We start from the raw sequence: 17,282 nt of genomic DNA on the forward strand, positions 1-17,282 counted from the left end.
GCAGTTATTATAATCATTATAAGATTAATTTAACTAATAGCGAGCTGGTGGCCAAACGCCATACTGTTAAGTATAAAAAATAGAACAAAAAAGGATGTAAGGTAAGGCGTCAATATTTTATTGACTTTATAAATCGAAAGGACATAAGTGACTTTTTTACATTAAGTACCTAATGCCTGTTTTCATAAAGCTCTCCTAATTTTTGGCTTAAGTATGTTGGTTTCCTTAATCTGAAATATAAATTCTTAATATGAACTGTAAAGCTGGCCAAACGCCATACTGTTAAGTATAAAAAATAGAACAAAAAAGGATGTAAGGTAAGGCGTCAATATTTTATTGACTTTATAAATCGAAAGGACATAAGTGACTTTTTTACATTAAGTACCTAATGCCTGTTTTCATAAAGCTCTCCTATTTTTTTAAGTAATCTCTAAGCTAAGATAGATGACACCGACTGACACTTAACAAAATTTTGGTTTTTACCAACCTATGAGTGACACCTAACAGTGCGTACGGGTAAGGGGTTATTTTAAGTGTTCCGTCACCTTAATTAACTTTTAGTTAAGAGGTGGTTGGTGAAAACTGCCACAATTTCAAATGCATAATGAATTTCGGCACCTACGACTCGTAAGTTTTTTGCCTTTCTCTTCTACTTAGGAGGTGCGTCCACTATGCAGATTGTGACTGTGATCTTAGTCTAGTTTAATTTAGTAATCTTAGTTATATTTTAAACCCTTTTAGTGGTAAAACATTTTATTGAGTTTCATACCTATATATTTTTTATGAATAGCACATAGAATTATAAAAACGAAGAAATAATTTGATTTCTTTCTACTGTTTACGTTCGCGGACTAATTCTAATAAAAATGCCTAGTACCTATGTAGATAGCAAATGATGTGGGAAAATTACTTTTAGTCTTCAATTCGCTACAGATTACCTTTATGTAGTTAGTTATGTTTTAAATTCAATGAGAAAAGTCAGTGTTACAGTATTAGATAATAAAAAATATGTTTTTAGCATATTGACGTGTACATAGGTATTAAATCAATGACGTAAAAATGTGAGTGATAAAGATATAAACCAGTCATTAGGTGCACATTACAATGGAAATCTGTACATTATTCAAATGAATAACTTGACAATATTTTACGGCTTCCGATCTCAAAACGATTTAGTCTTCTTCTTCGTCTTCTTTCTGGCGAACTCTAAAAACTTGTTTCTAACCACTAGGTATTTATTAGCGCTTACGCGAGACCTCGTACCTACCTACCTACATTTATAAATAAAAATTATTAAAAGTGAATAATAGCGGAAATATATTTCTTATCAAACCTTCTTTTTTTACCCATTATTTTGTACCTAGTGTACTACTAACCTGCTTAGTACCATAATACGCAAATGTCAGTGAGTTTTAAAGTCCTACCTACTCATAAAGTATTACAGTACAGTAGAGAGAGCAAGGAATTAATTGTGTGGTGTTGTTCCCTTCATTTTAGCAGTTATCTACTTAATTTATTTGTATAAGTAAATACTTATTTAACTATTCAATTATTCTGTGTACTAAATATGCAAACGTTTCCATATAAAAATATCTTCTTGGCTGTGCAATGTGATTTGCTACGGAATTTTTACGTTTATCACTTACGTCTTGTTGATTAAAGAAGTCATCTTGGGCATCTTCGTTTGCACACCCCATGTCTTGCAGGAGCGGAGTTACGTGCCGCTCCCAGTCATCCATTATTAAACTTTTATAGAACAGTTAGATCAAAACGCGAACCGAAATCACAGTTCAACTGTCTTCACAAACCAACAGATTCTATCGTCTCAGTGTGTACCACAGGAATCCAGCATTCCCTGAGGGCGTACCATTGAATCGTTCATTTCGCGCCAAAAACTTCTCAGTTTTACTTTGTACTTTTCCGTGAGCTACTGGAAGTGGCGGGAAATGGGCGAGATCGCACGCGACACTCAGCTGTCACAAAGTCGAGCGAAAGAGAAAAAAACAGCTGCGGCCGCGGGCGTATCACGTGCCCGCTGTTACCGGCGCGCATTCAAAAAACGTACTAGGAGAAAAGTCAGTGTTAGCAGCGTGTGCGGAGTCAGTGTGGCGAGGCGCGGGTTCCCGGCCGCCCGTCGACGCGACCGGAACAGGAGTGCGTGGCGGTCCGCGACTTCGTACGCCCTCTGCGTCGCGCCGCCTCGCACTCTTCTCGCTCGCGCCTCCTCCACATCAATTTCGCCGTCCCGTTCACCTGGCCCGGCGCCGCACGCCTCCCATGGGCGGCCGCGATTTCCCGCTGTCCGTCTGTGGCCGCAACATGGCCGTACCTCTCTGCAGACCACTGCTTACCAACTTTGAACAACATCCTCAATCCACTATGGTCACAATAAACCTATTCGTAAATAACTGAAAAAAAATTGAGCCACTTGAAATATTCCAGGTATTAGACAATACAAACTCCTGCCACTCAAGAAAAAGCTTTCTATTTTTTAAGTTTTTCGTTTTAAATTTTCTCAGGAAAAGTAAATAAAACTGAACATTGTAATGTTCAAATGAACAAATTTGAATACTAATTTATGCCAGATATAATTATAATAATTATTCATAATGATTATTACCTCTAGGTACCTGATAACAGTAGTGACCTACTAAAATAAATAAAATTACCTAAAAGTTCAATGTATATCAATAATTCTTACCTACCCTCAAGTCATGTAAAATTAAAACCTAAATATAGGTAGGTACTTAAAAATCAATTTGATACATAAAATCTTTATTATTCCGTTGATGGTTGGGCCTGAAACTAAACTATCTCAGAACAGAAAGCAACTTTGGTCATTATTAAAAGCGTGGAGTACCTATAACATAGTTAAACACTTACGGCGAACAAAGTTTCTGAAGACCGTACAAGCGGCCAATTAAAAGTTAAATGTCTAATTCTTGTTAGAAGCGGGAAGTCCACAACTAGTGGGTATTACTAAATTGAAAGTTCTTCAATGTTATGCATAGGTACGACACGGAACCGCCCCGGTTGTGATGTACCACACGAAAATCTAATCAGGATAATGATAAAGTTCGCTCTACAACAAATTAAAACTTACCACTTAAATGGAAAAGGATTGCTAATGAAGATTTCTCATCTCATACTGATATCTACACAACAGTGTTTAGGGTAGACTGGGGGCCAACGTAACACATTTTGTTTGACGGGCTCTGGAGTAAAATCTATTTGTTTTTTATAAAATTAATTAATGAATTTAGGGGCACTGGTTATTCATTTAAAGTATTTTTTACTCGTAGTTGACTAATGTAATAAACGAAACCTAAAAAATGAGTTAGATCTTGAGGAGGGCGATTGTTACAATTGTACACATCGTGTGGTCAATTGTAACAAAAGATTTTTATGAAATAAAACACAAGTGGGTTGAGTAGGAATACTCGAATTAATTTTTACTTGCAGTCTTATCAGTTATGAGTAAATCTTTAATCATAAAAACAGGTTATTTCTTTAAATATTTAAACTGAACACAATTATATTTGAACTAAAAGCACATAGCTATTCTAGCTTTATTCAACAAACTAGCTTTTGCCCGCGACTTCGTTCGCGTGGAATAGTGACTTCCGGCAAATTTTTGGTTTTAACCACATAGTTCCCATAGCTATAGGCTGATGATGATGATGATGATGATGAGTTCCCGATCTCGCGGGATCTTTTCAAAAATGAGATGTGGAAGATATTCCAGGGAACTCTTCAAAAATCAACATAATGAGCTCTGCGTTTGATTTTAATAGATGTATACTCACTTAGGGCATTGAAAAAATAGTTTAAAAACGGACTTTAACTAAAGAAATATTATAATCTTTCCGAACTTAAGATGAAAACTAACTGAAAACTAAAGAAAGCTACGAATTACGATTTTATAACAATTAAAAAAGAAATTATATTAGAACCTATCCTTTATGCTATAATAACCAAGCTTAAACTAAATAATTTAAAAGAAACGACTTAAATCTAATCTAATTAATTTATAAATTAGACTTACAATTTTATTAAAAAAACTAACTACAGTAACTACTAATAATCGATATCAAACTAAACCTACGTTAAAAAGTTTAACCAGAAAACCAGGAAAACCCAACAAATAAACTTATTAATTGACAAATACAACGAAACCAATTTAGAATATACGAAACAGCAGGACCACTACAGACAAATAATCATACGACTGATAATACACATTTTCTACAATAGTACCGAAGCGCTCGGCCGATACCCAACCAAATAATTGTAACAAAACCATCAACCAATCTATTTCGATCCCAACGCCATCTATCGAGGATAAAGACAACTTGGATTATTTATTTATACTCCGTTCGGGCATTTTCTTTGTACTAAAAGTTTAATTATATTGATATAATTTTTTTCATACCTTTTTACTATTTGTTAACTTTTTTTCGATGAATTAAAACAATAACATGAACCGAAGTCGTGTAACGATCGACATAGAATTATCTATACTCCGTTAGAGCGTTTTCTTTGTACTAAAAGTTGTATTATGTTATATTTTTCATTGCTTTTTACTATTTTGTAAAAACAAATTTCCAATAGATGATGGCGATAGATGGCGATTATGACAATAGATGGCGCTGTATGTCCGGAATAAATTTATTTTATTTATTTTTTTTTATTTTTATTTTATTTTTATTTTATTTTTATTTTATTTTTATTTTATTTTTATTTTTATTTTATTTTTATTTTTATTTTATTTTTATTTTATTTTTATTTTATTTTTATTTTATTTTTATTTTATTTTTATTTTATTTTTATTTTATTTTTATTTTTATTTTATTTTTATTTTATTTTTATTTTATTTTATTTTTATTTTATTTTTATTTTTATTTTTATTTTTATTTTTATTTTTATTTTTATTTTTATTTTTATTTTTATTTTTATTTTATTTTTATTTTATTTTTATTTTTATTTTATTTTTATTTTATTTTTATTTTATTTTTATTTTATTTTTATTTTTATTTTTATTTTTATTTTTATTTTTATTTTTATTTTTATTTTTATTTTTATTTTTATTTTTATTTTTATTTTTATTTTTATTTTTATTTTTATTTTTATTTTTATTTTTATTTTTATTTTTATTTTTATTTTTATTTTTATTTTTATTTTTATTTTTATTTTTATTTTTATTTTTATTTTTATTTTTATTTTTTTTTATTTTTATTTTTATTTTTATTTTTATTTTTATTTTTATTTTTATTTTTATTTTTATTTTATTTTTATTTTTATTTTTATTTTTATTTTTATTTTTATTTTTATTTTTATTTTTATTTTTATTTTTATTTTTATTTTTATTTTATTTTATTTTATTTTTATTTTATTTTTTGATTTTTGAAATAAAAATATATCTATGTCCTTTCTAAGGTTCTAAACTACATCTGTACCAAATTTCAACCAAATCCGTCAAATAGTTGCGGAGATTAATGGTATAAGCATAGAATGTTCGACGTGATTCTTTAATTTGACATAACTTTTTTATTTATGAACCGATTGACATGAAACAAACACTAAATGTAAATTTAAGCAGCCCACAATATATTCGTGAAAACCGCATCCAACTCGGATCAGCCGTTTCTGAGATTAGCGCGCACAGACGAACAGACAAACAGACAAACAGACAAACAGACAAACAGACAAACAGACAAACAGACAAACAGACAAAAAAAAAGTTAATTACATTTTTGGGTTCGACATCGACATAACAATAACCCCTGCTATTTTTTTTATTTTTATTTTCAATGTACAGACAGCACTTTTCTACGATTTTATTATATGTATAGATAAAAACTATATTTATTTGACAAATTAATATAAGGAGCCTTACGTTTCGTTTTAAGTTTGGTAATAGCTCTGTAACATTTATAAAATACGAAATAAACAACTTTTTTCTGTTTGTATGGTGTTACAATTGACCACTGTTATAAATGTCCCCATCCACGTGACTCATATTCTTTGGCGCATTAAATTATTACGATCTAGAAATAAACGAATACTCTGCTAAAACAAACATAACAACTCAAGTTCAAAAAAGGAATGACAAAAGATAAATAAAAACTAATTACATTCTCTCTAATCGCTTCTTTTTCTGGGGTATCTGTATATATTGCAGTCTTCCTTTTCCAATTTTCGAAATTGGACATGTGGACAAGTGTAACACGAGGACAATTGTAACGTTTCAATTGTCCCCGTCGTCAGTGGTACAACTGTCCTTAATACGCAATCTATGGAAAAATTGAAATAACTAATACTATACTAAATATTAACAAATAAACATTAGGCTACGCAAAATACAATAGCTCAGAAGGCGACTTAATGAAAAATCTCGAGAGAATATAGATAATTTAAGTAGATATTACACGATTAATTAGTACGAAAAACTTACTTTGGTGCTGCAGAAATAAAAATTTGTCGTTAACACGTCAGTTTCGCAGCTCGCGCGCTGCTAGCTAGTGAGCAGGTCGGGACGTGTCCTGCGCGTATTCAGGCTCACCCATACATGCGTTAATGGCTTAATAGTCAAAATATCGCCAATGTTACTATTGTCCACTGTTACTACTGCCCCCAGTCTACCCTATTTGAACTTTTCGGACACCTAGGTTGATTTAAATATGTAGGTATATGTTACAATAATTATATTAATATTATATATTATATAGAAATCAATTGCTGTTTGTTAGTCTCACTAACGGCTGGACCGATTTGACTAATTTTGTTCTTGAATCAGTTGTGGTGAAAACGTGAGAAAAAGGCGTATGAGGCGTAGGCGGTACGAAGTTTGCTGGGCCTAGTTTAAAATAAACAAGAGTTTCAAAGATCATGCCACTTATATAAATTATATCCATTGACATTGACTACCTACTATGATCTGCTTGCCCTATGATCCATTCCCATATCACATGAAGAATAATCTACTTAACGACCGACATTTAAGAAAAATGATTTATTATATAAATTGTTTCGTAAACTCTTAAAGTTATCTTCTCTGAAATACCCTGATCAAATACATCATTTAATACAGTCCTCAGTTTTTATTTTCATTTGGATTAAAATTGCTTTTGACACCTGTCATCATGAATATCTGCATCAAACATCATCGTCTTCGCCACTGAAGTGCTATGAGTAAGTATAATAGGTCCGATGACGGGATAATATGAAAATTAAAAACTATTTACTCTGTCAGTTAGGTAATGAAAAAATATTAAACACGTATTTTTTTATTTTGTCATATACGATAACCATGCTTAGGTAAAAACGAATCAAAGTTTAAGAGTGGGACGTATAGGTAAGCAAATACGTAATTTCCACGTATAAAACGTACCTAGAAGTGACGTCACGCGATATTTCAACTCAATATATTATCTTCTAAAGTATTTATTTCCGTAAGAAAAACCTAAAATATAAAAAAAAAATACGAGGCGGACATTAAATTTAATATACGTTTTTAGTATTTCTATATTATATTTTAAAAGTTTGAACTGTTTTGAGGATTAAATCTACAAATGTTTGTGTACCTATCTTATATAACAATGTTTTACTTGAGATTTAGCTTTGTGTAATGTTTTGTATTCTTCGTTTTTGACGTATACCTATGCATTCAAATTGATGAATCAGCTTCCAAACTTTTATCGACATCGAATTTGCACCCCCATAGCGTAAAGTACCTAGTGTATAAAATTTTGTTTAGGTAGTTATTTAGGTAATTCAGTTGTTAGGTAGTATACCTATACAGTATATTATGGTATACTAAGCTTAAACACTACCCAAAATCGGAACTTTCTAGGACTTTAGAAAGTAACCCTTTTGGTATCATGGTAGAACGTACCTACCAGGTGAGGGACGAGCAAGTCAATAAAATCGAGATAGCACAGATTTATCATTTTCTGTTTTTAAAATTGCATTCGGGGTATTTTGTTGATTATTTAAACCTCAACGAACTACTTTGAGGAAAGAAATGTCTGAGGTATCAGGAAACGAATACTCGTGTTTTACTTGACTCATCTTTGTGTGGTATCCGCACAAGATGATTTTCTGTTCTATAATTCATTAAATTCTGTCGGAATCGTTCCAGTTGTACTCGTGATATGTGATAACTATGGGAAATTACGATTCATTTTATTATTAAATACTATCACGCATCACACATTAACGACCTATAAGTAACCAGTGCTGACCAAAGACCTCTTCTCGCATGAAGAAGGTTTGTGCACCCGCTTACTCAATCCGGGTTGACAATTTGAAACTTCTAATTAGAAATTAAAATTTAAGGATTATCACGATGTTTTTCTTCACCATATTTTGTCAGTGGTATCTAAATAATCTTAGAAAATAGGTGCATAAATTATAACTCGGAAAAAGTCACATTAGTACTCATCGTTGGTAGGTTTCGAACCCGCACTATCATGCATGATATGCAGGCGTCTTAAACCCCCGGGCCACGATGAAACTATTAACTTACCTAAAATAATACTGAGTAATACCTACTATTTATTTATTACCTATATTAGATAAATAGACACCTACGTAGAAGATATTTAAGATTTTCATGTAGGTATGATTCCATTTTTGTTGAGTTTTCTCTGTTCCTACATCTTTTTAAAGTAGGCAGCAGGCGGTGTTTGGAAGTATAAAGTAAGTAGGAGAAACTTCGATGCTGTTTTCAACTTGGGTTCCTGTACCTCCACCTTATTTTATTTTATATAATGTGAATATAACATCAAACATACTTTATTCTATAGATGAGCGTTTTTCAAGATTTTTCAGTAAATTCCAAGTAGATAATGGGCCAAACTCATGTATCTACCTACTACGAAAAAATCCCGAGTGTAAATTATATGTTTTTTTTTTTTATTATATAGGTAATTAAAATGATTACATTCTGACTGACTGATTGACAGACAAATAACGCACAGCAGAAACTACTGGTCGTAACAAACTGAAATTTGGCATGTTTGTTCGTCGAGGTGTGTGGGGTAGCACTAAGAGTGGATTTTTAGAAATCCTCGATGGACTCGTTGCTCTCGCCTATAATAATTTTAATCCTGAAAATCACGGGAACGGAAACAAATCGTTAAATCTCGGGACTCTCTATTTCTTAAACTAAACTACTGAACCTGTCTGAGTGGAATAATTTAGTAAACAACAATAGTTTGAAACCAGGGAAACGATATTTGATAGTTTTATCTATGGAACTAGGTTATGCATTAAAATCCCGGGAGTCTCTATAATCTAAAACACTAAACCTATATGATTGAAATTCAGTTTAACGATAGTTTAAGACCCGATTAAGGTCACATGATAGTTTTCATTCCTAAAATAAAATCCCACAGGAACGGCGACTATACACTAAAAACCTATTTTTATAAATTCATTACAACAATGGTTTGCGACCTGGGAAAGGAAATAGAATAGTTTTTATCAATAAAACCTCTCCGGAGCGGAGTACTATATGGGTAAAACATCAGTGAGACTGTTAATTTTTTGAAACCACGAAAATAAATTGTTTTCACAACAAATGTGTGTAACTTATAGTTACTAAATCGTCTGAAGATATTTGTTACAGCTGTAGAATATATTGTAAAAAAACATTCAAAAACCCAAATTCAGTAAGAAGTCATTATACTTATTCCATGCACGAAATTATGACATGTGCAATTGTGCACCTCTGGGTTCTCAGGTAACGTGTAGTCCATGGCCCTTTCCGGTGCCTCTATATGGGCACCGAAACTGAAGCAGCGCCAGTGTGGGCGTTGGCTTACATGCTAGAGGGTCATGGCTATACGGTTGATCCGTGAATATCGCACTGTCTCCGGCGAGGCGGCGAACCGCTTTGCCGGATTACCGCTGTAGGTTCTGGAGACGACGGTGCTTGCACGCGTCTTCAGACAGCGCGCTGACGCCCGTCGCCGGGGTGCAATTGGAGGGCTGGGCTCGCTGTCATTGCAAATCTTGTAAATCACTCTTTGAAGAGTGCTTTGAAAGATGCTACGACGTCATTTCCGGAATTTGGGGAGGTATGTCAGATGTCATCACTGCTAGGACCACCCGGAGGGCAAGGTGGAAAATATGGTGGCTGTGTTTTCTACATGGGCTTAGGAATACCGTGTCGTCAAGAATTTAATCGGCGACGGCGACCTCTTCGGCTATGGTTCAGGCCATAGTCCGGAGCGAGGGGGACTGGAATGTCATGGCGGTAGCCACATTGGGCGACGGGGACCGCGAGACACTCTTTACGCGGCGTCTACGGGCGCCGAATAAGGGAAGCCAGCAACCAGAATCAGACCCGATAGTATGGTGCATCGTGATTCGAGTGAGCCTCAAAGAGGCTGATGCTACCACAGATGGAACCCAGTAGGGCTCCTATCCAGAGCCATAGAAGACTTAACAATTTGCCGAGGCTCCGGCTCAAAGCAATAGTAGGAGCAGTTTATGGAGAGTAAGAGTCACACTACAACACTTCGTCTTGCCTCACCCGAGGCGGGAGGAATAATTGAATAATTGTTACCGTTAAAAAAAACTCTGGACTCTGTCCACTCATTCGTCGTCAATATGTTTTATTGAAAAGCGCGCTATTTCATACGTCATGAACTGAACGCGAAGATTTTATCCATTTATGCAGTAACTCAGGTGCCATAAATTTTGTCTTGGAGGCAAGTTAGCTTTTTGGCTTATTTTTATGGTATACCTACTAACGAACAAGCACGCTAACGAACAAGAAGATTACTTGTCTTCGTGATGGTAAGCAATCGGTGCCGCCCATGGATACTAGCAACACCAAAGAAGTAACAAGTGCGTTGCCGGCATTTTTGAGTAAGGAATTTAAGTATTGGTAATTTGGGGAGTTTAGGGAGGAATCGGGCCTCTGGTGAGTCTGGTCACGTCGTGGTAAGCATGACTCTCCCACACTTTGAACTGATACTGGTTTGATCATTTGGTAGAGTGAGATCCGTCTGTTTGTTTGCCAACCAATTCCATAAAAAATGTAAAATACTTTTGTTTCAGGGTTATTAAAATAATGGGATGACGACGAGGAAGAGAGGGTACCAGTTTTAATTTCAAGAGTGTATCAGAGCCCGTCTCGCCTACTGGAGACCCCCTTGGACGCGGAAGGTGCTGCCGCAGAACCATCACTTACTTAGACCCCATTTCCATAAATTCGCCAGCAACATTGCACCCAGGGATTTATTTAATTTTGATTGCTGAGATATTCCAACTAGTATGATTATAGCATTAAAAAACTATGAGTGCACTTGTTTTTCAAAGGAATTTAGAATGTAATAACGTTAATTAGGTACTTAGCAATTTTTGAAGTGTGATATTCTAAACAACTCCATATACTTTATGAAAATAAAATGTATATTCACATGATCTAAACATTCAATAATTTATCAACAAATGATTCTTCCAATTTTCGTACTAAAGTGCCCATGACAAAAGAAACGACATTTTTAATGTCGTGTGTTTATTCTTCATGTATTCAATTAATACTGTTTATAAATTAGTACCTAATCTGATTATTCGTTAATAAGTACATTAAATCTTTACTTATAGGGCAACTCCGAATTACTTTATTGCCTGCATTGCCTGTATCTTCCAAGTCATCACTGTTATAGGAATTATCAGATATCTACATTTATGTTAACTAACGCACTTTCTGTAAAATGGAACGCGATCGTCAAACTCTAACTTCTTAAACTGGAACGCGCTTGGTTGTTTGACGTTACAACTTCTACATAAGTTTTGTGTTCGGTTTGTATCTGTAGTTATTCTTGGTGTTATTGTATAGTTTTATAGGTGATTCATTTTAAGAAAATGTCGCCCCCGTCTGAACTAAGTTTTGAGGAAATCCTCAAGTTTATGTTGTTGCATAATGGCAGAGTAACTAACCATGAGTTAGTGAAACATTTTAAAGTTTTTCTTATGAATCCTGATATGAGAGGTAAGTTACTTGGGTCAAAGAGTCCTAACTTTTTTCCATGATGTTTCCTTGAAATTAATCTTGTTTTCTAGATGAAGCCAGAAGTACGTTTAAAAAACACGTAAATTCCCTAGCTATTATAAAAAATCAGAACAATGAAAAGTGGCTTATACTAAAGAAAAAATATATGCCAAGTAATGGCAAAGATAATGAAGAAGTCACGGAAAAGCCAGCTGATACGACTAGCACATCAGTGGCTGAAACACCGACAGAAGCAGAGACCCCAGAGGTTGAAGAACCACCAGAACGGCCACCACTGCCATTGCAACTTAACCAAGATTATAATATAATAACAAGCCTTATTCAAGCTAACATGCATAATGCTAATAATGCTGAAGTCATCTCTGACAGTCCATCTCAAGAAAGCTTGACATCTATCCCTAGTGAAGACATACCACCTAAAGTGCACCCACGGAGACGGTCATCAGAAAAAAGTATTGAAAAACGATCAAGTGTGCTAGGAATGCAGGGGCATAGATCATCTATACCTAATCAAGATACTTATGGCCCAGAAAGTACAGCATCACCAACATTAACTTCATCTAGGAGTGAAAGCATGTTAGTAGATAGTGAACAGACAATCTCGGTAAAGGAAAGAAAGCAAATGTTTAACAGAATGGCTTCTGAGAGTGATGTACTGAAGACAAACAAACTAGGTGGAAACTTAAGCTCCCAGGTGAGTACTTACAAAACAGTTATTTTTTATACATTTTTATTGACATAAATACAGTGTTTCAAGTTATTTGAAGGCCTGGTTCATGTATAATGTTCCTAATTATCCTACATCCTAATTTTGTTATATTAACATAAAAAAATCTTATTACTAAGTAAAATATAAAGGACATTTTCATTTTTTTAAATTATACTTATTTGCGGGTTGCTACATTACTATGTTTGTTTAGTAAAAGCTTCAAGCTATATACAAAACAAACAAAGAAGTCTTACTATCTAATTATATTACAAAATTATCATCTTTTTTAAAAAAAAATGTCCCACATTAGGATTTTCTCCTGTGTCGTGGGTGCATTTAAAAACTTACAAGTTCATATGCACATGACACCCAGACCTGAAACTGAGTTTGGTGGTAGTGTTAGTAGTGAATATGGTGGCAAGCTTCAAGATGGGAAGGAAAATGATATTCGAAAAACAAATCTGGTTTTGATATGTTCAGTTATTTAGTGTAGTGTTTGTTATATGTTTAAATGTGCATTTTATTGTACAAATTCTAAAAGTCTGAATCATACTTTCTGTTTTAAGATTGCATTTTTAGAAGGTTACAGTTATCTTATCTATATCTTTTATGCTTTGTTAAAATAGCATTTTAATTTTTTTGTACAGTTATGCATTATTCACATATGCATGATTTCGTCACAATATCATGTGAATTATTCATGTTTGAGTAAGTGCTACTCGTATATAACTAATTTTCTCAGGAATTTATTGTTAAAGATGTGTGTCTTGTGTTGTTTTTTTGTAGAGGTTAAAAAATATCTATTAGGGCAATGCCCAAAAAACCTAGCATTGATTAAAGAATTTATGAAAAATAATATAGACTGTAGTAGAAGTAATAGGTCGCAACAACAGCCTCAAGAATATGACAATTTCGTTTTGCCGGGAATGTAACTAAATAACTGACTTATTTTTGTTACTATTGTAAGAGGTGAAGAATACAGATATAAAATTAGATATATTTAAAAATCAAAATCCCCAATTCTATAAGATTTTCTAAAATTGTCATACCATGACTTAGCACCACAATGTAATTTTGTTCTTATAACCAGTACAAGTTGACAGTTAAATCTGCGGAAAGATGATATAAACCGAGATCAGAATAAAGTGGTCATAGCTTATTATTACTTGGTGATGATTTAATCAGAAACAATGACTGAATTTGGGATATACTAGGTGTTTGGCAAGGTATAGTATATGTACATACAGTATAGTAGTATATGTGCAAACGTTACACACACACACACACGCATGAGCGCGTATTTAATTTAATTTTATTTCTCTCTGCATTATCATTATCATTCCACATTATTAATCTTTATTTCTATGGAAACTAAAAGCTGACTCCCTCACGACAGGAAGTCGTAGTGTAAGTCCAGGGAAATACAATAACGTTTTGTTCAGTAAATATATGTTTATATTAAATTGAAGTTCATTAAAATTAACATTTTTTATCATTAGAATTTTATTTTATCCCTTCCTGAAGGCATAAATAAATATCAGTTTCCCTTGAAGCCGTGTTCGCCCAATTACAATCGTATAAAATAAGGTGTATGTAGTCTTTACCGTCTCGTGTGTGCAGGCTCGCTCGTGCAAGTAAGCAAGTATGAGGTTGTGTGAAAATGAATTTCACTATAAGTAATAAAATCTATTAATGACAATAATTTTAATTGAATAATTATGATCAAGTGTAGTTATGTACTCTATAGTCCCTAGTTTTGATACTTCCATCACAAATATATTTGTTTGAGAAACGATTAATCTAAATATGTAAAATTCGTACAGTTATACATGCCTTTTTTTCACATTTTGTCGCATTATTCGTCCGACTACGACAATTTCTTGTCCTAGTTATCTTTGGTTGTTGCAATGAAATACCTACAACATAGTGTTACTTACTCATTGATTATTATAAATAGTTTTCGGCAAAATCATACTGAAGTAATATTTCATTATCTGTTAAATAACACAACGATTGTCTGTTTGAGCACTTAAAAATATTTCATGGTTTTTTGAAGAAAACATCAAGATGGTTATCTTAAGTCTAGAATTTTTTTTGTAAGTTTTTTCTTAAGTGCTCGCCAGCTAGCATTACAACGTTATGATGTATTGTGTACTCCGGTATACACCGGACCGAAGGGATACGTTCCTGCTTGGCACTCCGGTTCCTAGGGCATCATCATAAGAATGCATCCTTTCGGTCTCAATGCTAAAAACTTGGTTACTCGATTTAAGAATAGGCGCAGGTTCTGCTTCATCATTATTTTTGTGTTGGATAGTTAGTCCATTTATAGAAGAAGTATTTTAACGAAGGTTATCAAACATCACACTGTGATCAATAAGAGACGAGCCGCGGCGGGTGTAACCGCGCGGGAGTAGCTTATTTACAATAATTTTCCAAAGCATAATTATCCTTATTATTGCAAATGGTGTAATTGAAATGATAAAATGCCGTTAGTGAATATTTTTGTATTAAACAACCATGATTGTGTGTTTACTTATATACGTATATCTACTTAACTATTTTTTATTTTAAACGTGTAAATAATTATAAAGTATTAAGGGTTGCATCTGGGATACCAAGAGCGCGGCACCTGTTGGTCGCCTGACAATCATTAACAAATATTTTGACCCTCAAGAATTCGATATAGTATACTTAAAACGAAGCGCGAGAATTTCGGGAATAAGTTAGTTATTTAAATTAACTTCTTTGTACTGATTATTAAACACATTAATGCAATTTAGGAGGCGATCTGAATTATTTTGATTTTTTTTCGCAGTCGTTGTTTTTCTCTGTAATTACGATGTATACCATTATAATATACTAGCTACTTCCGCGCGGTTTCACCCGCTCTGCTTGGCTTCTATCGGTCATAGCGTGATATTTTATAGTGTTCCTCGATACATGCACTGCCCAACACAATAATAATTATTCAAATCGGACCACTAGTTCCGGAGATTAGCGCGTTCAAACAAACAAACTCTTCAGCTTTATAATATTAGTATAGATTGGATATTGTTGGAGACGTGTTTATCGTTCACTGATGGTCTCATTGAGTTGTCGGACATGTTGTGTTTTGCTTACTAAGTCTTTTTATTTATATTTTTATTTTGATACGATGCGAGTTGGCAGAAATTCGCCGTGTTTGCTTCTCAGTGACGCCATGTGAGATTCGTTGGCAGTTTGGCAGAATTTTGCGCTTAATCTTTCACATTACATTTCAAATAACTTTATAAGTTGTTATTTGTTTGATAAAAAGTGTTTTATCAAACAAATAACAATGACTGTATTTCAAACAAATGATTGTATTTCTATAAAATATGTGCCACTGCACATATTTTATAGAAATACAATCATTTGGTGATTCAAGTAACCACTATGAATATAATTACCAAACTCAATAAAAGGATTTTCAATGTAAAATTGGTCCTTTGCGGTAAGGGTAAAAGTTTCCTGCCTGTCGACACCTGGTGCAACTAATTGAATTGTAAAACCTTCGTCATGGACCTTTAGTGGTCAGAATGATGTCAGATATGATTGTTATCCAAATTTTATTAGTAATCAGGCACAAACATTGAAATATAAGGTACTTAGATGACATAAGTAATAAAAATACTGCTATTTTACATTACAGTGTTTTTTATTATTTAGAAATGTTTTACTTGAATAGATACATGCGTTTGTTTATGTACATATGTGTTACTTGAATTTAAGTTGCAACCAAAGGTTTCACCCGCATAACTGGGATTAAATTTCGTCAATGTCCCATGTATTATTCCAAAATACAATCTACGAGTATCTCATTCTAGTAGGTTTATCAAAATTCATCCAAATTCAAAAGTATAACAAACATACTCCCTCACAAACTTTCACATTTATAAATAATATTAGTAGGATTGACATCATCTGCATTTTCAAAATGCGTTTCTATCGATAAATCAAGCGTGTTTATGGAAGATGTCCGCTTTAGCAATTAGTATGTCACTTAGACAGCTATGCATCCAAACGAGATAATCACAGGTTTTGGAATTCACTTAACGCCGCCGCGGAAGCTAATAAATAATAAATGAACAAACCGTTTCTCACTAATATGCCACGTTGCCACCCGTCTGAGTGAGATCCCGGCGCATAAATCAACACTGAAATAGATCAACGATGTATACATACATTTCCGCTCACCAGTTTGAATATTCACTTTCAAATATTAATTTACCAAATTTTATGAAAGCTCTCCACGTTTGACATGTTATAAAAACTTATAATATTTAGTTGATATACATCATTATATCGAAAAGCAATTTCTGGCGTTTGGATTCTACTTTACCTATATAATTTCACAAACTAACGTACGAGTAAGAGTTGAATTGTTTCTTTGTTATATTTTTCATGTATGTATTTTACGAATACCCATCTGTTTTAAATGCCTGAAAAAGGTTTGATACCTATCTAATTAAATTTTCTTCTGTGTATTAACGTCGGCCAAGGAAAATGTCTGCTTATGAATAT

The 17,282-nt window shown here is 33.2% G+C and overlaps 2 protein-coding genes across 3 annotated transcripts in view; one reads left to right on the forward strand and one right to left on the reverse strand.

Annotated features, from left to right (window-relative positions):
- The window catches only part of LOC118263101 (homeobox protein araucan), a 94,017-nt gene extending 91,866 nt beyond the window's left edge, over positions 1-2,151 (reverse strand). The window contains exon 1 of one of the 2 annotated variants that reach the window (XM_035574895.2): positions 1,647-2,151. In XM_035574895.2, coding sequence (XP_035430788.1) covers positions 1,647-1,739 — 93 coding nt within the window. In that variant the 5' untranslated portion in view covers positions 1,740-2,151. The remainder of the gene's footprint in view (positions 1-1,646) is intronic. The other variant, XM_035574908.2, reaches the window with a different exon arrangement.
- Positions 2,152-11,762: 9,611 nt separating this feature from the next.
- LOC118263125 (uncharacterized) overlaps positions 11,763-17,282 on the forward strand; it is a 47,140-nt gene continuing 41,620 nt past the window's right edge. The window contains exons 1-2 of the transcript XR_007707064.1: positions 11,763-12,007; positions 12,079-12,722. The gene's annotated coding sequence lies outside the window, so the exon portion shown is untranslated. The remainder of the gene's footprint in view (positions 12,008-12,078; positions 12,723-17,282) is intronic.

The sequence above is a fragment of the Spodoptera frugiperda genome, chromosome 25 (genome assembly GCF_023101765.2).
Source record: "Spodoptera frugiperda isolate SF20-4 chromosome 25, AGI-APGP_CSIRO_Sfru_2.0, whole genome shotgun sequence".
In the NCBI taxonomy this organism is placed as follows: domain Eukaryota; kingdom Metazoa; phylum Arthropoda; class Insecta; order Lepidoptera; family Noctuidae; genus Spodoptera; species Spodoptera frugiperda.